The 22,668-nt window shown below is 32.6% G+C and overlaps 5 protein-coding genes across 8 annotated transcripts in view; 3 read left to right on the top strand and 2 right to left on the bottom strand.

Annotated features, from left to right (window-relative positions):
- Positions 1–5,841: 5,841 nt before the first annotated feature.
- Ets97D (DNA-binding protein Ets97D) lies at positions 5,842–8,838 on the bottom strand. 2 transcript variants are annotated; one of them, XM_018542064.1, is made up of 6 exons: positions 8,611–8,838; positions 8,247–8,544; positions 7,400–7,547; positions 7,241–7,317; positions 6,455–6,689; positions 5,842–6,359 (listed from the first exon to the last, which is right to left on the bottom strand). In XM_018542064.1, the coding sequence occupies exons 2-6, from the start codon at positions 8,511–8,513 to the stop codon at positions 5,842–5,844; spliced, it is 1,245 nt and encodes a 414-aa protein (XP_018397566.1). In that variant the 5' UTR covers positions 8,514–8,544; positions 8,611–8,838. The 2 variants fall into 2 exon arrangements, with proteins under 2 accessions (XP_018397566.1, XP_018397565.1); XM_018542063.1 differs by having other exon boundaries at positions 8,645–8,838.
- A 460-nt stretch (positions 8,839–9,298) lies between these two features.
- On the top strand, positions 9,299–12,755 carry RpLP0 (ribosomal protein LP0). Its single transcript, XM_018542035.1, has 5 exons — positions 9,299–9,354; positions 11,080–11,174; positions 11,302–11,712; positions 11,807–12,151; positions 12,497–12,755. Exons 2-5 carry the CDS (start codon positions 11,121–11,123, stop codon positions 12,641–12,643), a joined length of 957 nt encoding a protein of 318 aa, XP_018397537.1. The 5' UTR covers positions 9,299–9,354; positions 11,080–11,120; the 3' UTR covers positions 12,644–12,755.
- A 1,423-nt stretch (positions 12,756–14,178) lies between these two features.
- On the top strand, positions 14,179–15,833 carry Trmt61 (tRNA methyltransferase 61). The gene is made up of 4 exons (XM_018542050.1): positions 14,179–14,533; positions 14,623–14,895; positions 15,130–15,299; positions 15,630–15,833. Exons 1-4 carry the CDS (start codon positions 14,179–14,181, stop codon positions 15,798–15,800), a joined length of 969 nt encoding a protein of 322 aa, XP_018397552.1. The 3' UTR covers positions 15,801–15,833.
- A 325-nt stretch (positions 15,834–16,158) lies between these two features.
- Positions 16,159–19,198, bottom strand: LOC108775626 (tubulin gamma-2 chain). The gene is made up of 8 exons (XM_018542049.1): positions 19,077–19,198; positions 18,408–18,610; positions 18,143–18,289; positions 17,883–18,019; positions 17,398–17,704; positions 16,865–16,996; positions 16,543–16,725; positions 16,159–16,430 (listed from the first exon to the last, which is right to left on the bottom strand). The coding sequence occupies exons 1-8, from the start codon at positions 19,123–19,125 to the stop codon at positions 16,227–16,229; spliced, it is 1,362 nt and encodes a 453-aa protein (XP_018397551.1). The 5' UTR covers positions 19,126–19,198; the 3' UTR covers positions 16,159–16,226.
- Positions 19,199–21,138: 1,940 nt separating this feature from the next.
- The window catches only part of LOC108775635 (polyadenylate-binding protein-interacting protein 1), a 5,738-nt gene continuing 4,208 nt past the window's right edge, over positions 21,139–22,668 (top strand). For all 3 annotated transcript variants that reach the window (XM_018542059.1, XM_018542061.1, XM_018542058.1), the window contains exon 1: positions 21,139–21,352. The gene's annotated coding sequence lies outside the window, so the exon portion shown is untranslated. The remainder of the gene's footprint in view (positions 21,353–22,668) is intronic.

Below are 22,668 nucleotides of genomic sequence, written 5' to 3'. Positions count from 1 at the left end.
AAGATGATTTGATCTAAGCAAATCGAGTCTTTTTTTAACTTCGAGATTTATTTAATTATAATAGGATATAATTTAAAATTAAAGTCTATGAATTTCGCTTTACGATATTATTAATATATATATAATAATAATTATTATACATAATATTTTATTTTATTCACTAATTTATTTATGCAGCTTTTCATTTATATTTTCTGTATTTATTTAATATATTTTGTATGTTTCGTATATTAGATTTATTTTTAATATTTTATTATATTTTTATTTAATATTTATCATTATATATATATTTGTTCGAAACAAATCAATACGGAGATAATGAGCGATTTAACGGAGTTTCGCGTCGGAATAACAGCCGCGTAAAATTCTACGCGCGAACCTCAGCGCGGCGTGATCGGACTCTTGGAAACGGCGCCTTACATCCCTTAGGCCCGGAGCAGCGAAGAACAGCAGAGGCCATTAAACTGTCTACGAACGAGGATGCAGGGGATTTTTACAACGTCCGAGAGAGCCTACCTACTCTCCGCGCGCGCTCCTATATTCTTCTTGCTCCTCTTCTTCTCCCCGCTTCTCTCTTTCTTCATTTCTCTCTCTCTCTCTCTCTCTCTCTCCTCTCTCTTCCCTCCGCTCTCTTTCTCTCTCTTTCTTCCGCTGGCTTCTTGTTTCTCGTAGGACCCACGGACTTTTTCTTCTACGCCCTTCTGATCTCCGCGGCGGCCCAGCAACGGCCCAACAACGGCGTCGCCGAACCGGGGCCGGAGTCGTCGCGAAAAGAAATCCTTAACGCGACCTTCCCGAATATTCGAAACTTGTCGAACGCTTTCAATGAATCTTCATCGCTTGTCAATTACGAGTACCGACTTTACGAGTATCTCTCTAACGAGCCGTTCATTCGAAACGAGGATTTGACGCTTATCTAGCATCACGTAGACGTGCATGCGAGCGAAACGGACGAAAAGTCTTTCATCCGTTCTAAAATACAGTTTTAATCCTGACTTCAGTCCTAATAACGAAAGGAACTTTAATGATTACCAAGAGATAACTCTAAAAGATAACGTTAATACACTTTTGTAGGAAGAGAACGGTTTTGCCAAAGTATTAAAAAATTTAATATCTACATTATTTAAAAATTTAGTTATAGGTATAACAGAGATCTGAACATAATTTTATTGGACCGTCGGAATAATTATATAGAATGCTTCATTGAAAAAAATGCTCTGTTTAAACCAATCAAAGAGCCCGACAAGAATCACATACTTTGTATCATAACCAATGATTATCGTAAAAACCAGAAATTCTGTTTGATCTCACTCTTGTTGAGCCTTTTCGATGGTTTAATCAGGATATTTTTGTTAGATATTGATGACAATGTTGCAAAAAATTTTAACGTTCTAGCAACCATCCTTACGAAAAACCTTATACCGAATTTATTACTCTAAAAGACAGTAATTAATTACTTATTTAAAGTACTAAACAACAGTGCTTTTAGTACTTAAAATAAGTAATAATAAATTACTGTTTCTCTCTCAGTCTGAGCCAGTATTAGATTCTTAAGAGCAGTTTAAGAATCCTGCATAATTAATTCGATGATCCAAACAAAATTTTTATCTGCGTGTTAGTTAAATTTTTAGATACTTAAAACTATTTTTTCTATATAGCGAAGTAAACTCCGATCACTAATGTCAATTTGCATCTCCACAGGTTTGCCGCCGGTTTGCCAGACTCCTTCGAACCCGCTGGACCAGGTCCTCCGCAGGATTTTTGAACCAGGATCTCTACATGGATAGATTCCGGGGGACGATGATAGTTATCGGCTATACTTGATGACACTAACCCGTAGATCCGAACTTGTGGGCTTTTTTATATGCATACCGCAAGCTCCTATCTACCGGTACATGTAGTCAGGCCGGCGTTAAAACTTTTCGACGGAATCCTCCTCCTCCTCCATCATCCTAGTGGTGATAGTGGTGGTGATGATGCGGTATCATCAACACCATCCTCCGCAGCATCATCACCGCCATCATCGCCACCAATCTCCATTCCCCCCAAACGCTCGCACGGCACTTCCGGTTATCAGCAACAGTCTTCTTGAGTAATTTCCTGGCACGTGAAAAGGGCATCATGTTATTCATCTGCTGGCCATTAAAGTACAATCGACGTGCGCCGTTAAAGTTAAGAAATAACGTCAGTCTAAGTCAGATTAACTCTACAAAGTTATCAAACCTGCTGACGTTTTGCGCCGATAAAAAACGCTGTTTTTATGTATGATATATTGTAAAGCGATATTTTGTAATACAAAGCGCCTCTACCTCCGAGATCCGGAGGTGTTGAGGATCTTCTGTGCGACGAAAAATTTTTGTAAACATTAAAGGTTTGTTTTTTATAGCTTGACTAGTGTATACTCTGAACTTTTCTTACAAAAATCTGAATACTATCCAATTTGTTATTGAAAAACTGTAATTATTTATTTGGAGTACTAAAAGTATTGAACAACAGTGCTTTTGGTATTTAAGTAATTAATTACTGTCTTTCAGTATTATATATATATATATATATAAATTAATTCAATAGATTTCTGTAAGGATTAAAGTGAAGTAGATGTGTTCGATATTTGGCAAAAGTGAGAAGAAAAGTTCTACGCACCAGACTCCATTGCAGCAATAAAAAACAAATCTCAAAAAAAATTGCGAGCCGTAACTACGATCAACGTATTTGACAGCGTGATAATGTATCAATTGAATTGTATATCGTGATTTAATTGTATATTGTCAATAGATGCGAGTCGTGAATTCGGATGCACCGAATCGAGCGCGCGAGATTCGCTCGATGAGTTGAGCGTGAGAGAGTGAGAGAGAGAGAGAGAGAGAGAGAGAGAGAGAGAGAGAGAGAAAGATGAGGCGAAACGACTTGTCGAAAAGTCGGTCGGGTGGCGAGTTAAGGGCGAGGAGAAGAACGGCGGATACACGGAGCGGCGGACGAAGGAGGAGAAGTCGACCGCGACGACGTCTGGGTGAGGTAGTAGGTTGTATAGTAGGGAATGGAAATTCGCGAGATACGAAGTCCACTGTACAACTTGCTAACTTTCCCAGTCGTCGGCGCTTCAACGTTGCTGACACTGCACGGAACCGCTCCCGAGACATCCGCGCCGCGAGGAATCTCTCCACGGAGGAGGGAACGGCTTCTTATTTTTCTTAAAATCCTTTCTCGAATGTACAAATCGGCGGGGCCTTGCGCCTTACATGAATGTGCACGCGTAATATTTTCTCTTGATGTAAATGCGTACGGACGTATGTGTGTATGTGAACATATAGGAAAGAACAGTTTTTGTGTGTGTGAAGTAGCTAAAAATTTAACTAGATATATAGTAGATTTGAAACTAATTTTGCTTGGCATCAAAATAATTATATATGACATTCGAACTGATTGCTAGAATATTAAAACTTTTTGTAACTGTCTGAGATTCCTGTATAATTATTTTGATGATTCAACAAAATTATTTTTAAATTTGTATGTGTAGCTTTTAAATACTTCAGCAAACCCGTTCTTTCCGTGTGCGTGCGTGTAAGAGGGAGAATAGCGTTTCGCAACTGTTTTCTTGCGAATGAAACAAGGCGCGAAGGATTTCTTTGAGAAAAATCCTTTTGTCTCGAAATACATCGTCCATTTATGTACTCTCTTCTTTATTATTGCATAACGAGTGCAAGAAATGTGTTTCTGTTTCTTCATTGGCACTTCCTTGAACGTTTTTCGTTCTCTAAGCGCGAATTTGATATTCATAGTTCGTTCTTATCTTAAATGTCTTTGAATAATGTCTCAAGATGCTAATATGGCTTTGTGATTGGAGTCGGTATTTATAGTCAATTTTTATTTCAAGACTGTCTTAAGACGCTAATGCGACCTTCTGATTAGTTCATGACACTTTAAGACTGAACTTAAGACAGTCTAGAATATAAGAACTGACTGTGAGAATATCGGTCTGGCTTACGTTATCTTAAGACTGTACTAAGATGGCTCTTAAATATAAGAAGTGACTATGAGTACCGGCTCTAGATTTAATTAGTGATTCTGCTCGAGTTAGATGGAGCTCAGCCAAAGCGCGGCTCACCAAAACTCGACGAAACAGTTTTCTCGGCCTCTACTTTTGTCGCCACGATTCCTTCGAGAGATCTCGAGGTAATAATTCGCGACGCACTGTCCAGGGCAGCCGTGAATTTGCATAAGATCCTCTTTGCAAAAGAGAAAGGGCGGAATGATCGCGGAGCGCGAGGGTGAGATGAAGAGAATGAGTGGTGGTAAGCGTGTGTGAGAATGAGAGGGAGAAAGAGAGAGAAAAAAAGGGCAATGGCGGGCGGGCTGATTGTAAAGCCTGCCGCGTCGCCGGTTCCCTGAGACCCTAACTTGTGACGTCGCGTCCGATATCTCACAGGCTAGATTCTCTGGTATTGGCGATGAGTGCTGCCTTTTGCCGATCAAAAGTCAGTCCTAGCAACAGAGATACAAACGTCATCGCGTTTCGACTTGCCGCGCCGCACGTATTCTGCGTATTTTTTTCTTTTTCCTTTTCTTCTTTATGTCTCCGCATTGCTGTGTGATTGAGAGAACGAATGTTTATTTGATTCTTTATTAGACTCAACAGAAACTTGCATTGATTTCTCTTTCTATATCGGCTTGTACTCCTTTAAATTATCTTATTCAGCTATTAAAAAAATACGAAAAAGAAGATAAAATAATTATTACAAATTGATATTAAACATCAGAAAGAATTCTTATATTTTGCCCATTTTAACACATACCAGATTTAAACAAATTTAAATAGAAAGATAATTTCGACATTGATCCCAAAAATCATTAGATGTTAACAAAAGCTTAAATTTAATTCCACTTCCAACTTGCAATTAAACAAGGAATACGCTATCGTGTGATATCGACAGAACTATGCAAAAAGATACATAAATTACATTTTATAAAGCATGTCGTTTATTTGAAAATTTTAGATTATAATAACGTTTTCACGTTTTTATCACGTCTTTTATTGAAGCATATTTTATAAAATATTTATTTTTTCGTCTTAGAATTTTATACATAATATTTATGTAGATAATAAAAAAATATATCAATATCGATTAAATCGTTTAACAACTTTGCCATACAACTGTTTTTCCTGTTATATATAACTTCTTTTAATCAACGGGACGATATATCTAACGTGAAAATTTTATAATACGTTACCTTGAGTTTTCGATCGTAGTAAAACTCAAACCTCGAATATTTGTTTTTTTTTTTTTTAACAAGAATATGAAGGTAATTATACAATATTATCCATATATAAATCCATAATAATATATAAATGCCTCATAAAAGTCCGTATGTAAATCCATAACGCTACGTAAACTGAAATATGATCATCAGCATAATTTTCGAGTTTTAATATTACCTTATCACGTACGCTTATATACTGCAACGTCTAATAAATACGTCTAACTTATACCGAAAATTTATTTTATATAAATATTAATAAATTGAATTTTCCATGGCTTGTTTATGAAATTAATACTCGCAAAGTCACCAACTTAATTCATTCGAAAGACATGCAAAGAAATTCATAAAGAATGAAGAAATAACGCGGAAATATCTAATCGATAGACTATCAAAAGTAATTGTTTCTTGAAGAGATTTTGTAATATTATAATAACATGCTACAGAGCTTTTTTTCAAATATACAACATTTAAAATAATATCAAATAATAGTGGCATCAACATGATGAGAGAGAGAGAGAGAGAGAAAATGCTTGCAATAAAAGCTTTTTTATTATTAGCAGTAATCGAGAAAATATGATTTCATCAGAAATATCGTCTCCCTTCCTCAACGAGTTTACTCAATTCTGCCGCTGAGTAACCCAACAACTGTTTTAAGTCACAAACAAATTTGTAAACGAATCGCTTGCCATGTACTTTAGAAATCATGTCGCCATCGTAATAATACCGAAGAGCTCTACTCAGTTTCTCGTAATTCATCGACGGCTTATTTTTTCGAGCTCCCCACAATTGCGCCACTACTTCCGGCTGATTAAGCTTAAATTCTCCTTCAGTCCCTACCCATTGAATCTCGTTTCTATATTCTTTATCCGTTAATAGTTCTAACAAAAATTGCCACAATTGTATCTGACCGCTATTAACGGTTCGACTAGAACTGGCAATAGTGATGGAAGTCGGATCGACATTTTCTAACGGTACGTTAACTACACGTGACTGTTGGTTTACGGTAGGCTTCGGTTTTGTTACTTTCTGACTTCGTGTTTTAATAGACTTCTCTGCAACACTTTCATTGGATAAATCCTGTACATCTTTTTGTACAACGGCTGCAAGCAAACAGCAAAAAATTGATCAAATAAATATAAAGTAAAAGCCAACTATCTTATTAAACCGTGTAATGCTGTATTTCTTATAAACATACCAACGAATTTGCATTTTCTAAGAAGTTCAAAATGTGTCCAAAACACATCTCCTGGATCGAGAGGCACTTTTGCATGAAACTCTTCCATTGTAAGGTTACACAATTGCTCTCCGGTAATATTCCAATCAGCCAAACGTAACGATATTAAATTAAATTGTCTAACAGCCCATTGCAACCAATGTTTCACGTGGGTTTCGGTCCAGTCTCTTGGATCATTTGGTATTTTTAATCGCTCCTTTTTTCCCCAAAAAATATTTTGCAAGAATATTTAAAAGAATAATAAAATACTAATAATATAAAACTTGTTTTGTAGTACAATAAATACTCTTCCACATTTAAGAATGTAGGAATTCAAATCATAAAAATGAATAATCACAAAAATCAAAATAAAAGAACAGTATAATCAACAAAGTTGCATTTGAACTTCTAAGGATTTTTCAAAATTTACACAATTCCCACAAGCATTTTTAGATCAATAATTTATATAGGACGTTTGACAATTTATGTAGCCATAACTGCAGAAATGAATTCAGTTATTACTGAAGACAAAGAGTCTGTATAAATGTTCAATTTGTTTTGTAAATAATAGGGAATATATTGTTTAAACCACAGAGTTATGTCTATGAAATAAAAGTTTGATATGAATAAAGCAAGCACAAAATCATATTTCCTTTACATATGATTCATAAAATAAAATACTAATCATATGAAATATGTATATTTCACATACATATATAAAAATAGTATTTTAATTACAATAGTTTATACTGAAAGCATTTTAATTACCTGGTCTTTTTTATACTGCGCATCTATCATCCACTTTATGACATTCGATTTGTTTTCCAAAGCAGTAGCCACCGGTACTATGTCACAACAAAAATATCATCTATTACAATAACATCATTTTGATAAAAAAAAAATAAGCATATATGCATTTATACATACAATTTTCTACAACTTCAATGAAATCATCTGCTGGCTTAAGAACGTCTACTATATTAATACGTTTCTGCATTGGTTTTATTTGTACATTAATCTGAACCAGTCCTTCTCCCTGGACACATTGATCAACCAAATTCTTGTGACTTTCCAGCTATTATAACAAGCAAAAAATATAAATTTCAGGCTAAAAAAGTATGCCTAATCTTTCATTTGTTCTACAATAAATTTCTCAAGTTTGTTGTTGATTGATTACAAGATAGAAATTCTTTTCTATTTTACGACCAATCAACATACTTCAAAAATGTTTCATACAACAAATAAAATATTTAGTTTATGAATATATAAGATATCTCTCATGATGATTGTATTAATGACAGAATTTTAAAGTAATTTCAAAATGAAAATTCTAATATTAACCAAATTGGCACATAGTTGAGAAAATTGAAAAAATTTTGCAAAAATTTGCTTATTAGCATTACTACGTACTAAGATTTGTTTTGACCAAAGACAAGATTTCTCATAATACTAGAAATATATACTGAGATTAGAATAGTTTCTGAAAGAAAGATACTTAGGTCCATATTCAGAACACGTTCTTATTGATAAAAGCGCACTTTTATCTTTGAAATTCTATAGTGTAACGTAAACTATAACATGTTAGAGCACTAATATTGTTGTAAGCACGCTCTGAATACAGGCCTTAAATGTTGACCATTTAAATTATCCTAAAGTTTACTAAGGTATGACAAATTTTATATATACAATAATTTTCAATTTAAAATATAATAATTAGGAGCTAATAATGGTTGTTATGAAAAATTGGGACCAATGTATGATACTTGTCACTTACCATCTGTGCATTTTGTAACCAAAATGAATAATGTTTTAAATCTAAAGAGAGCCTTTCCTCCAAGAGAGTCCTTAACATGGATAAGGGTTCTCTGATGTCCATGTGCTGTATTAGAACACCTTCGTTGCAATACTCTCCGTTTAAGGAATTCTCCAATGAGAAGCTAGGCTCAACTTCTAGATCAGAACTTTCTTGTTGCAACTGTGCCATGATGTCGTCTTCAGATGAAAATATCGCTTCTGGTTCCATCTTTATTCGCCGTATCATAGCGTAATCAGAATAGTCGTCGGTGTCAAAACTAAACAAACAATAAGAAAATATAAATACCTTAGAATAAAATATAGATCCATAGATCAGGTTATACCTAAAGATGCGAAGATATAAGCTCTCACGTTAACCTTTTTTCAGAATTTTTCCGGTAATTTTCCAGATCCATATCAATCAAACAAGTGTTTAGATTGCAAAGCTCTTTGTCTATGCTAATATTCTCAACAATCTTTCAACAAAAAGTCATCCGCGTCAGCACAGTCTCGTAACGTTTATTTTTGCGATATGGGAATAGGATATGATTGGGATATGATGGGATATTGGGATACAGGAATTAGGAACTAGAAATGATGAAGATTGAAGGCGTGAACCGTGAACCATGATTGAGGAAGATGGGACTACGTATGTATCACTAGAGTCCCTATATAGGGACTCTAGTATCACCATGAAGGAAGATATAGGTAGAGTCCTAGATATTAGAGAAGCGCAACCGATGTTCCGCGTCCTGATTAGCTGACTGTCAGCCAATCATGACATTCATTCGGTGGTATTAAAAATGGCTGACTAACAGACGATTGGTGGATTTCATATTTCGTCTGCAAACGACGCCATTTTTATTACTTTTCTTAGTAATTTTGCGATACTGACTTAAGCCGGTTGCGCTTCTCTGATATCTAGGACTCTATGTCGTAGATGGAAAGCAACCTTTAAGTTTCTAGTGATTTTAGCTTGCTTTTAGTTTTATAAGCGAGCGCCAGTTTGCATCACTGCTATAACTTTCTTTTCCGTGATGACCGTGACTTCCGTTTCCTTCTCCATTGTACTGTAGCACGTTGCTGAGGTATGTAAAATCGTCGATTCATTATTTTTATAATATTTTAATAACTAATTTCTGTTATTCATCCTAGAGATTCACGATGTGTTGCAATTTTATATAAAAATAATACAAAAGTTGTGTATTAGATAATTACTTTAAACTATATCGAATATTATGATACCATGTGCCTTCAGATAATTGAAAGTTCGTTAGCATCAGAATATGTGGCATGTTGATTAGTTTATATTCTTTGATTAAATATGTAGTACGTTAATAAGAAAAATATGTAATTAGATTTCGCTTGTTTTTTACAATGCAAAGTTTAAAGAAATTTGGTTTAAATCGAGCAATAATAAAATGTTTTTATAAAATAAATTTCAATTTTACAATGTTAGTATGTTAGGTAGGTAGGTATGTATGTATGTATGTTATGTATGTTATGTTAGGCTCGGTTGCACCAACACTTCTTAATTTTAAGCAAGACTTAAAACTATCTCGTTTAGAAGTCGGAAAGGAGACAGAGACAGTTTAAGTTTCGCTTAAAATCGAAATCACGTTGGTGCAATCAGGCCTTAGTAACATCAAGAATTGCTGAGAAAAGACCCGTGGGTTTCAAAACGTTTGAGATATCATTATATTTTCTTCAGTTATACCAGTTTGTGGGTTATCGCCATGTCTTTCTTCATTGACGGACACGGTGCAATAAGTTAAAATGAAACAAACTTATATTTGTTCCACTTCAACCTATTAGATCTGTTCCTTTTTGACTGATCTTTTGCACTAATTCATCTTCCTTTTTTCTCCAAGAGAAAAGAAAAGGAAAAATGATGAACTGGTGCAAAAGTTCAAGCAAAAAGAACAAGTCTATTGCACCGTGTGTATTAATTTAGACAGTGCAGGAACAAAAAACAGACCCATTATTGATGCTAACGTTTCGTGAACCATGCCATTCACTTCATGGATACAGTATTATCAGCGCACTCCTTGCACTGATGAAGTGAACGACATGGTTCACGAAATGTTGACATCATTAATGAAGAAAGACACAGCAATAATCCACAAACCTTCTGGTATAATTGAAGAAAATATTCGTGAAAGCCTCAAATGTGTAATTATATAATTTTTTTATATTATATATTTTATGTATTTTTATTTTTATGCTGTACTGACATTATATAAACTTGAAATTTATTTTATAAATACATCTTATTACTGCTCGATTTAGACCCTTTATACTTTGCAGAAAAATATATGTTTGACATGTTCAGAGAAATAAGATTTAGGCCTAGTTTTATAACTTCACGGTTAATTTTTAACTTAGGTTTGACATATTTCTTTACTCTTTCTCTATTGTAGAATTAGAAAAAATTAATAAAATTTCGATTAAGAGTTAATCATGAGTAGTAAAATTGGGCCTTAAGATCTATTTCATCGACCTTGATTAAACTAATCAATGATTATGTGGGATGATGTATCTATTTTCATGATTCATGGTTAACTCTTAACTTAAATCAAGATTTAATTTATTCCTTATCTCTTTTTTTTAATTTTAAAATTGGAAAGACATGAGAAATAAATGAACCTCAGTTAAGAGTTAACTACGAGTTTGGAAACCAAGGGTTAGTTAAAAAGATCCTTAAGCCCAATTTCGTAACTTTATTGTTAACTCTTTGAAAAATATATTAACATCATTTTTTATTAATAGCAACTTTCATATATAATCTAAATTTGATCTTTAATCATTTCTAGTCCTTAAACTCCTATAAGGTGTCCCTACTACACTATTCAAGATGGGTAGGGAGGATAAAGCAACATGGAAGTCTAATTACTTCACTAAACTTGTTGTAAGTATTTCCTTTTGTATTAATTGTTCAGTTTTAATCTAATAGCATATAAACTGCTTATAAATACACTATAATTTATATACATATATATATATATTTATCATATATAATTTTTGTTGAATATTAGCAACTATTAGACGATTATCCCAAATGCTTTATTGTGGGTGCGGACAATGTTGGCTCAAAGCAAATGCAACAGATTCGTATGTCACTGCGTGGAAACGCAGTTGTACTGATGGGCAAAAATACCATGATGAGAAAAGCCATTCGTGGCCATATTGAACGTAATGCAGCATTGGAGAAATTACTGCCTCACATCCGTGGTAATGTTGGGTTTGTTTTCACCCGAGGTGATTTGATTGAAGTAAGAGACAAACTGTTGGAAAATAAAGTACGTGCACCAGCTAGGGCAGGAGCCATTGCACCTTTAAGCGTTATCATTCCTGCACAAAACACAGGACTTGGTCCTGAGAAAACTTCTTTTTTCCAAGCTTTGAGTATACCAACTAAGATCTCTAAGGGTACTATTGAAATAATAGTGAGTACTTGTAAAAATATTTAAACATAATTTTGTCAATATCTTGCACATTCTATATGAATGCGTATAATAATTGGGTTGTCACATTTTATAGAATGATGTTCACATCCTCAAACCTGGTGATAAGGTAGGAGCTTCCGAAGCCACACTTTTAAACATGCTGAATATCTCGCCTTTTTCTTATGGATTACTGGTTGAACAAGTATATGATTCTGGTACTATTTTTGCGCCTGAAATTTTGGACATCAAATCTGAAGATCTACGTGAAAAATTCATGGCTGGAGTTGCAAATTTAGCTTCAGTTTGCTTGATGATTGGTTATCCTACAGTCGCTAGCGCACCACACAGTATTGTGAACGGATTCAAGAACTTGCTAGCTGTCGCTGCTGTTACTGATGTTGAATTTGCAGAAGCTACCACTATCAAGGAATACATTAAGGTGTGATTTTATATATTATAGATTTATTCGCGTTGCGTGCTACTTGCTCCTACCATAACTCACTCTAATGAACACATAATAAGAGAAGGTAGGATCATGTTGGTGCGTGTGACACAAACCTTATATTTTATACTAATTATTCTTGAATGAATATAATGATGAAAATATTACACGTCTAAAGATTTTGGTTCACATGTCAGAGCTAGAAATAGTTGAACCCAATGACATGTCAAAATTGTTGTTGAGATATTGCACTAAAGTGCAGTCTGAATTAAATAATGTAAATGCTATCCGTGCAATTGGCTGAGGAGTCGTATTTATTAAGAATTATGAAATTGTTTATAGGATCCAAGCAAGTTTGCTGTTGCTGCCGCTGCTGTAGCAACTCCAGCAGCTGCAGCTACAGATGCTCCTGCTGCAGAGAAGAAGGAAGAAAAGAAAGAAGAATCAGATTCAGAAGATGATGACATGGGTTTCGGATTATTCGATTAATGCATACATATTCACATTTTATGTATGTTTAAACATTCATCTGAAACGACCTTTGTCGAACAAGAATCAATTCAAATTTTGGATCATTTTATAAATGCTTCTGATACCAAAATAAAATAAAATAAAATTGAAAGAATTTTAGTTTTATTTGTTATTGTTGATTGTATCTATTAACAATTATTATTAATATTAGAAAAAATTTTAGTAATATCTAACGATTTCGCGTATCGGTATAATTTGTATGCTTGATCAGAGTAGAACATATCTTCAATGCGTATAGGCACAGGCATAAAGGCTACGTACGATTAAACAAAACAGGGAACAAAGAATCTCAATCTATCAGAAAGCAAATATTGTGGAATATACATTTCTGATTGGCTTCTTATTCTCTGTTCATTTAATTCGCTACGTTCAGCAGAAAAAGCTTTGCAACTGTTGAAATCTACCATTTCCCGTTCTCTTGCCTGTGCTACTCATTGCTTGAACACACCTTGCAGGAGTTACAGCTTAATAGGTCATAGTATTTTGATAATTTTGATAAACGGATTTCTTAATCTATACAATTATCAACAATTAATTGCAATTACTTGCTTTGAAAAGCAGAGTGATAAGGATTATTTATATTGGCCGTAATCTGTAAGAATCAGTCACAGTCAAATGAAAGAGAAATAATCGACTATAATATATATAAAAAGTATAAATAATTTTAAGACCCGCTTGGGGCCCCAGTATCCGAAAATGGATTGAAATGGATTAAAATGGATTCAAATTTTCAGAAATACGGATTCATGAATGTTAAAATGAATCCTTTTCAATCCGAATATGTTTTTATTCATTTATAGGAATTGCATGGAGCATATCTGTAAACTTTTCAATCATAAAATAATATTAGCTTTTTCAGTGCGTTTGTGACCATAGTGAATACTGTTCAATTCATAGTTTTGTATAGGAAACGCAGTTTTTCAATCCAGTTGTATCCAATTGAATCTAATTGAATCCAATTGAATTCAATTGAATCCACAAAAAAGTATTCGCTATTTAAAATACGAATTCGAATAGACAAAATCCAATCCATTCTCGGACGCTAACAGCCTAGAAGTCACTAGAGTACCTATAATAGGTACTCTAGAAGTTACAGCCCAGACAGTGTCCGCTTGTAATATTTCTAACCCATTTTAAATTTCATACATTTAAAATTTTGTTCCGTTGGACCAAAAAGTAACGATACGCATGTGCATAAGATCGAAATGCATGTAGAAGCAATCATGGTAGCAATGTGATAGAAGCATGCAGAAGCATGGCAATATTGGCAATTGTAGGGCTGAGACAGATTTCCTAACCTCAAGTCGGCAACTTTAACGAATATCTTCACGGGATAGAGTGACGCTTATTTCTACCAGATCCTTTTATTTTATGGAAATACGCGTCGAGTATAATTTAATCGATTTTTGAGACGGTTACTTTCCATTGTACTTTTACCAAGCATAATTTTATCAATATTGGAGCTGAAGAGGATTGAACTGAATTAATACAAAATGAGTTTCAAGAAAATTAAAGAAGTTATAGAAGATGGAGATATTGTTATTTTATATTTAAATCCAAACAACATGCATCCTCTAGAAGTAAAAGCGAAAATTTCCAATAAAAAAGGCAAAATCATAGACAACATGTTTAATACTGCATATGGTGCGTTAAGAGTTGTATCACTCATTGGACAAAAATATGGTTCAAAAGTTGAGTTGACTCGAGGCTGGGCATATGTGTTACAGCCCACGCCAGAACTTTGGACACTGATACTACCTCATAGAACTCAAATTATCTATAGTCCAGATATAAGTTTTATTATACATTTAATGGAACTTAGGCCAGGAAGTATAGTAATTGAAACAGGTACATCATACACATACATATAATACTAACACACCCGTATAATATTTATTGAAAAAAAAAACAGCTTTATTTTTCATAATTAATTTTAGGTACTGGTAGTGGCTCTTTATCTCACTCATTAATTCGAGCGATACGCCCAAGTGGCCATTTGTATACCTTTGATTTTCATGAACAACGTGTATCTATTGCTAGTACAGAATTTGAAAAACATGGTTTGAATGATTTTGTAACTTTGAAAGAAAAGGATGTTTGCTTAGAAGGATTTGGGGATGAATTAAAACATAAAGTTGATGCAGTGTTTCTAGATCTTCCACATCCATGGCTAGCTATAGAACATGCCACAGTTGCTTTAAAAAAAACAGGTGAAGTTTTGTTTAATTTTTTATTGAAGAATTTTAATTAACAAAAAATATTCTAGGACAAATGTTGTAATATTTGTACAAAAATAGAAGTTAATTTTAATAAACATTAATACATATAAGCATACTTGAAAAGTGAAAACATAATACATTGTACTATAATAATAAAAATAACACATCGAATTGTTATTTTTATTGTTATAGTACAATGTATGATATACAATTTTTATCCAACAGGTGGAAAACTTTGTTTCTTTTCCCCTTGTATTGAACAAGTTCAACGTACTTGCACAAAATTAATTTGTGAAGGGTTTATAGAATTACATACGTACGAATGTTTGCAAAGAGAAATGAACGTTCAGTACAAGGTTCTGCCAATATTAGATTTGGAATGTTTGAAACAAAAGGTTGGTATATTTTACCATTAAAAAATCTTTAATTGCAATGAAAAGTTTTTAATTGCATATGATACAAATAAAATTAATTAAAATAATACTTAATTACTATCTCATCTAAAACTATAGTATATTGACGTAAATATATTGAATTTCATGAAATAATAACATACATAAAATACAGGATTTAACATGCTTTTATAATTTTATAAAATTTTGTGTTTTAGTATATTTGTAAAATACTTTAATAAATAAGAAAGAGATTTTAAAACACTGTAAAAACATTGAATGAATTTTGAAGAACAAAATATAAAAATGAAAAATTTAATTATTTTATTATAGCACACAACCGAAGATATTCACAAGAATGAAAAAGGAAAACAAGAAGAAAAACTTCTTACAGTTACTCACTCTCATTCATTACCTGGCCATACAGGCTTTATTACAATTGCTGTTCTGCCCCCTAGTTATGCACGCAAAAAAGAAATACAATGTATAAATTCAAACAAATGAATAAACAACTGAAGAATACTAAGGTGTAATTTAAGTAGTGATTAATTAAAGCTCCTGAGCAATTATAATTACATCTCTTTATATTTATTTATAATTCTCTTTATTTACAAATGTCATGCAAGAAACTTTATTATATTATTTCTCGCTTGTGACATCACGATCCTATATGGCAATAGCGACTATTCAGGAGCCTTAACTAAAAAAACTCATAAATTAATTTTGTTACTATCTCAAATAGAACCCATAATTTTTAAAATTTAGAAATCATTTCTATTAATTAACAAATATTTTGTTAAGAGAATGAATATTGTGATAATGATATCCTACAAGTAATCTATTAATCATAAATACAGTGGCAATATAAAATATAATGTAATGAAAAACTGGAAACACTAAAAAGGTTTAATCATTTGCATACTTATTATTTTATGTGTCAGCCTTATTTGGATTCCAACTGAGATAATCAACTCGAGTCGCGGCTTGATACTCTTTTACTAAATATTCTACTACTTCTCGCGAATTGTCCAGTTCATCAAGATTATCTTCGAACATTTTTTCTTTGCGGAATTGTTCCAAAAACGCTTCGCGTTTACGCAACTTGTCATATTGTTGTAAGGCTCTATCAAACAGCTGAAACACAATATTAAAATTAGCAATATTCAAATTCAAATATTATAGAATATATATATAGTGCTGTGATAGTAAATAAATTTTGAGAGAATTTAACAGCCAATATTCTTACCGATGATATGTTAGTATGATTAGCTAACATCAAACCAGAAACACGATGTGTACTTTGTATATAAGGAGATTTTCGTGAAAGAGCTACTTGTATACTTGCAGGACCCCAAGGAATAAACTGCGCGAGTTTTCGCTCTCTAATCCTTTGTAACGATTTGTGCACTTGTGTCGGATCCACCTCACCCTATTAAAAAAATATTATTGAATAATATGTTTCTTTTGTTATGTATAAAGAAACACACAAGTTAATACGCGCGCGCGCGCGCGTGTGTGTGTGTGTGTGCGCATGTCTGGAATAAGTAAATTTCTCTAAAAAAAATTACCTGAATTATATTTAAAATGGATATGTAACAATGTGATGCATTTCTGTCTAATGCTGTAGAAACCATCATATTTTTCGGTTGTAGCAATCGTCGCATCACATCCAAGACAGATGTTTTTCTTACAGATGCACCCTGTTTCCGAATAATTTTCATGAAAATAAACATGCATTATACAAAATTGTACAGATATGTTTCAACATTAAATATGATTATACTTTAATATTTAATATTTAATTGGAGGAGAAATATAACTTTTTTAAAAATAAAGATATAAATAAAATAATGAAAAAAATATTTGATTTTCTCTGATGTAACTTTTTTACAAATGCATTAATATACAAAATTGTAATGTGCAATTACACATTTTTAGATAGAATTTGTTTTCTAAATCCGTATGCATAATTTCGTATATAAAAAGTTATTTGTTATTAAATATTCGTTTATATATAAAATATTATACAATAAATATTTTTGATATTTTATATTTTGTATTCTATTGTGACAAAATATGAAATAATTAAATCATCAGATACCTCTTGATCTGTTGTAAGTGGAGTATATCCAGTCATTAGAAAGTGCAATCGAGGAGTTGGTATAAGTGGTGCAATCAAACCAACTAAATCATTGTTCATATATGAAGGATATCTCAAAGTGGTTGTACTGACAGACATTATTGTTGAAACAAGCTTATTAATTTGTGTGAAACTAGGATTCTGGATATGCAATCTGTCTGAAGCAATTCTATTCAAAGCAGTATTATCTAAAACTACCACACAGTCTGCACATTGAGTCAGCCTTTTCAATGTTAGCAATGAATTATATGGTTGTACTACAACATCGCTGTAACAAAAAATATATACACATATATTTGTGTATGTTTAATATATATATAGGATGTATAATAACAGATAAACCATCAGATTTGTTTTTCGAAAAATGTATATAAATATATAATTAATGTATATATGTATGTAAATCCATATTATATAGAGAATTTTTAAAAACAAATAAATATTACCTTATTTCATCCTGATTTGGAAAAACACTGTATGTCTCAATTAATTTTTTAGGAAATCTATCAGCAAGAGATTCTAACATAAAAGATCCCATGCCAGAACCTGTACCTCCTGCTATAGAATGGCACAAAACAAAACCCTACACAAATTCCAAGATTTAAACAAAAATTATATTTGATAAAACAAAGAACATTCTTATATTATAGATGTCAGATTAGGATACAATATTATTAGAGATAAAATATCAGAATAATATAGTTACTTCTAAGCTGTCACTACCATCAGCTTCTCTATCCAAAATATCAAAGATTTCTTCCTGTAATTTTTCACCCTGATGATATCCAGATGCCCAGTTATTACCAGCACCACCACCATGTTTTGATAAATAGATATTTTCAGGATTATACAGCTAATAACAAAATAAAAATTTTTTATTTTAATATAAAATGATATAAAAACAGTAAAATTGTTGTATGTGTATGTGTGTGTGTGTGTGTGTGTGTGCGTATTTATATACAATATATTACCTTTGAATAAGGAGAATTCATGATAGTATGAATTACTCTTGGTTCTAAATCCAGTAATACAGCTCGTGGTATATAGTGTTCATCATCTGACTGATAAAAAAAGACATCTTTTCTATCCATTCCCTCTGTCGCATAATCTTCTAAAATTCCTTCTGGGTTAATTCCATGTTCTGCACATAATCTTTTCCAAAATTCAAATCCAACTATAAAAATAAACAAAATATATAAATATAAAAACATATATATAATTTTATGTTACAAGTGTGACAAATTTTGTACATATAAAACTTTACAATGTTTTGAAGAAATCAAACAAATAAGAAAGATCTTTAAATAAACGCAACTAAATTTTAGTGCTTAATATGTCTATATATATTTTAAAAACATTCAGAAATATTGTAAACACACTAAGATCTTGCCCCTTTATACATCTTTTTTTCTTTAATTGTTTGATTTATTCATATCCAAATAAACTTAACAATGTTTTGAGTTTTGTAAATCTCTCATGACTAATTATTTAAAATTGCTAAGATTAAAAAACTACACATTATTAATTATTAAACTTATGTTAACTTTTGTGCTATTATTTGAATTTATATTACACTTTAATATCTATGTTTAAAAAATTGATAACAGTATCATCTATGACAGAATAAAATATAACTTTACTTTGATTCCCACATTGTCCAAGTTGCAACGTTATCATTTCACACGGCATTTTTATATTTAAATAAAATACTTTTCGTTGAGAGAATTTAAGAAAAGAAATTCACAGTCATACAACCGGCGAATCTTTAAACAAGTCGTATTTCGATATACACAAATTCATTCAGCAGAGAAGGTCGCAGCCATGATGTTAAACCTGTTCACGATATTAGAAATCGATCCGAGATCTCGAATAAAGAAAGAATTAACCAATCGCATGTGACCAAATTGTTTAATCCCTGTTTCCACCAATGCAGATTAACTTTAGGTTGCGCACAATAGGAGAAATATTAGGAACAGATATTATAATGCCTGATTTATGGCTGCGTTCAGCAGAAAAAGCAGCTTTGCAACTGTTGTAAAATTCTTGAATATGATTGGCTTATACATTTAGATCTAATGAGGAAGTAAGAGCAAGACCAATCATATTAACGAATTTTGCAACAGTTGCAAAGCTGCTTTCTCTGTTGAATCCCAAGATCCTAAAATTCAACCAATAAAGCTGCCAGTTCTAACTGAAATTTGAACTCTATTGGCTGAATTTTAGGATTAAGCCTTAAGACCAAAGCATAAACCAGGCATAAATATAAGAATTTTAACCTATCAGAACTGTGTACTGTAGAATGTGCGCTTTCTGATAGGTTAATGCCTGGTTTATGCTTCAGATCTTAATCCCAAAATCCTAAAATTCAACCAATAAAGCTACCAGTTCTAACCGAAATTTAAACTCTATTGGCTGAATTTTAAGATTAAGACCTTAAGACCGAAGCATAAACCAGGCATAAAATTCTTATATTTAATATCTATTCCTAATATTTCTCCTATTGTGCGTAGCCCTTAATCTCGTTAACCAGAGAGAAACCTGAGAGAGGCTAGAGTCCCTATAATAAGGTCCTTATTATAATTTATAGGGACTCTAAAAAGGCCTCCCTACACGGTCAAACTGAGTCAGTATTAAGGTTGATTTATACTGGCCGTAAACTGTTAACTTATGCCGTAATCTGTAAAAATTGACCAATTATAATCGATTATTCCCCTCTCATTCGACTGTGATTGGTCAATTTTTACAGATTACGGCCAGTATAAATCAACCTTTACTGATCAGTTATATTACTGATAGTATACATTAGTTTTTATAATCTTATACGATCAGGTATTATTGATAATATTTCACTTCAGTTTGACGTGATTTGACGTATATTATTATCTATGGCGACATGGATTTAAAGCATGTATTTAAATCCAAATCATCGTCAGTATTCTACGTCAATCGATTAAAACCATGTATAAAAAAGCGTTGCAACCTTTTAGTCCCCGACTGTACACCCACGGTAATTAATTTTGTCCCTCGGAAATTTTCACAAAATAAAAAATGACCACCTTTCTATATTAATTGTCACAATCTATGCACGATTAACGTTACGACTGAACCTTATCGTGCATGAATAGTGATAATTAATACAGAAAGGAGGTCACTTTTCATTTTGTGAAAATTTCCAAGGGACAGAATTAATTACCGTGGGTGTACAGAGCCTTAAAGGAGCCTACAGACCAGAGCGGCGCAGCGGTGAAACGGCGAGCGATAGCCAATGAGAGCCATGCTTTTGCGTAAAAGCATGGCTCTCATTGGCTATCGCTCGCCGCTCACCGCTGCGCAGCTGTTGCGGGATTCTCTAAACGTTTTATCGATGATTGTCGCTATCGTTAACTAGCGACAGCCAATGGCAGGACAATCCTAAAAGAAAGCGCTGCTCTCATTGGCTGTCGCTAGTTAACGATTACAACAATTATCGAAAAAACGTTTAGAGAATCCCGCAACTGGTCTATAGGCTCCTTTATTGTTTACCAATTGTTAAACAAGAATGACATGACCGAGGAGCACTCGGGTGGTAATCTGAACACGCCCCAGCCAGGTGGAAAAAGAACAGACTTTTCATCTCATTTTAATGCAAATATTTTGGGGATTTTTTAAACAATGGGAACAGACTTTTGACGTACACGATATAAGATGGCAAGGTGAGGCTGCTTCATGCTGGGTTGTATGAGATTGTGAGATGCGTAGCTGATGAGGGGCGCATTCAGGTACATTTGTGATGTCCGTGTGTAACCGGCCATCAAGACTTCCGGATTCCTTACACATTCTCGCCGGCTAGAAGTGACGGACTGTTTGCATTACATTATCTGTTCGTGATTTGACGTCAACTAAGTACTGATCGGATCTGTGAAACGATATTCTAAAGGTATTTCATTCGTCGCAATACAATCCATACAATGTAACCGAATAATTGTGCTTGTTACGATAATCACGTCACAATATCTTTCATAATAAAAATACCGCCTTGCCTCAACCTGTTTCTCTTTATTATTTTTTTAATAAGCGGAAAATTTATGATAAGCGCCACAGCATGAAACACTGTCGCCGATAAATTTCTTCACTTGTCTGATGTATTTACTCATGTCTCATGTGCATTACTTATATCTCTGTAGTCCAAATTATTTCTCATAAATGAGCAAAAGTCAAGTATATTTTGTCTTTAATCAGTAAGTCTAACAGAAATTAAAAAATCTTAATCGGAGGAACTTATGAAAGTTCTAATAAAAATAATATATAGTCTTTTTATTTCTGAACTGGACAGCACTTGAACTTTTTTCTTGCTTTTATTAAATATTAAACATTTGTTTCACTTTAATTTCAAAAGTGTATATTAGTTCAACTATAGGAAGAATATTGTATCCTGAGTTCAGTTTGATATAACTGAAACATCTAAAAATAATCATCTGAGATGTTTTTATACTCCAGCGAAAATATGAATTGCAAAATTAAATATTATTTTGCTTGAAATATATATTTGATATATTCCCTTTCTCCTTTTATAATTACTTTTTATGAATCTTTAATATGCAATTTCATCAAAAATCCATGATAAAAAGGTGCTATATTAAAATCTTTATTTTTTAGAAATACTGTCATTATATTCTAGATAACAGATGTGGAATACTTCAGCTGGAATATTCTATGCTACATAGGAAATTACTTAGACTTGATTTTTCATTATCTAGTTAACTTTTGGATAAGTTTAACCTGATATTTCATCCAATCAGCTTTATCTATGATGCTATCATGAATGAAACCCATTGAATAAAACATTAGGTCAAACCAAATCATAAGTTATAAAGGCCTTCACACGTAAAACTCGACTGTAAGGATGTAAAACGTAAACATAAGGAAATCAACCCCTTCTGGAGTTGGATACACGATTGAGATTGATCGATTTCCTTATGCTTATGTTTTACGTCCTTTTACGGAATTTTATGTATGAGGACTTTAACAAAAAACTAGGTCTTAATGTGCTTATTTCTTTTAATATTTGTTTGTTTATTACTTACTTTTTTTCAGAAAATATTGTAATTAAATCCATGTTTATGTTTTCATTACTTATATATATATATTTGTATACAATAACTTAAAATACACCTATGTAGAGTCTAAAAATTCAAATTTATTGTACTTTTATTTTTTCTGTATTTTCTCTTTTTGCAGAAAACACAAAGATAT

The sequence above is a fragment of the Cyphomyrmex costatus genome, unplaced genomic scaffold (assembly GCF_001594065.2).
Source record: "Cyphomyrmex costatus isolate MS0001 unplaced genomic scaffold, Ccosl1.0 scaffold302, whole genome shotgun sequence".
Lineage (NCBI taxonomy): Eukaryota > Metazoa > Arthropoda > Insecta > Hymenoptera > Formicidae > Cyphomyrmex > Cyphomyrmex costatus.
The sequence above is the reverse complement of the archived record's forward strand: the minus strand, read 5'-3'. Positions and strand labels throughout refer to the sequence as shown.

Excerpts from the sequence above, each read along its gene's own strand:
- LOC108775626 (XM_018542049.1), bottom strand. The coding sequence starts at position 19,125 with ATGCCGTGTGAAATGATAACGTTGCAACTTGGACAATGTGGGAATCAA. Across the intron at positions 18,290-18,407 it reads TGAATTCTCCTTATTCAAAG|CTGTATAATCCTGAAAATAT; the intron begins GTAATATATTGT and ends TTTTGTTATTAG. Across the intron at positions 16,997-17,397 it reads CACTTACAACAGATCAAGAG|GGTGCATCTGTAAGAAAAAC; the intron begins GTATCTGATGAT and ends ATTCGGAAACAG.
- Ets97D (XM_018542063.1), bottom strand. The coding sequence starts at position 8,682 with ATGGATCTGGAAAATTACCGGAAAAATTCTGAAAAAAG. Across the intron at positions 8,545-8,644 it reads CGGAAAAATTCTGAAAAAAG|TTTTGACACCGACGACTATT; the intron begins GTTAACGTGAGA and ends TTGTTTGTTTAG. Across the intron at positions 7,548-8,246 it reads GGTTACAAAATGCACAGATG|CTGGAAAGTCACAAGAATTT; the intron begins GTAAGTGACAAG and ends TTGTTATAATAG.
- RpLP0 (XM_018542035.1), top strand. The coding sequence starts at position 11,121 with ATGGGTAGGGAGGATAAAGCAACATGGAAGTCTAATTACTTCACTAAA. Across the intron at positions 11,175-11,301 it reads ATTACTTCACTAAACTTGTT|CAACTATTAGACGATTATCC; the intron begins GTAAGTATTTCC and ends GTTGAATATTAG. Across the intron at positions 11,713-11,806 it reads AGGGTACTATTGAAATAATA|AATGATGTTCACATCCTCAA; the intron begins GTGAGTACTTGT and ends CACATTTTATAG.
- Trmt61 (XM_018542050.1), top strand. The coding sequence starts at position 14,179 with ATGAGTTTCAAGAAAATTAAAGAAGTTATAGAAGATGGAGATATTGTT. Across the intron at positions 14,534-14,622 it reads AAGTATAGTAATTGAAACAG|GTACTGGTAGTGGCTCTTTA; the intron begins GTACATCATACA and ends AATTAATTTTAG. Across the intron at positions 14,896-15,129 it reads AGTTGCTTTAAAAAAAACAG|GTGGAAAACTTTGTTTCTTT; the intron begins GTGAAGTTTTGT and ends TTTATCCAACAG.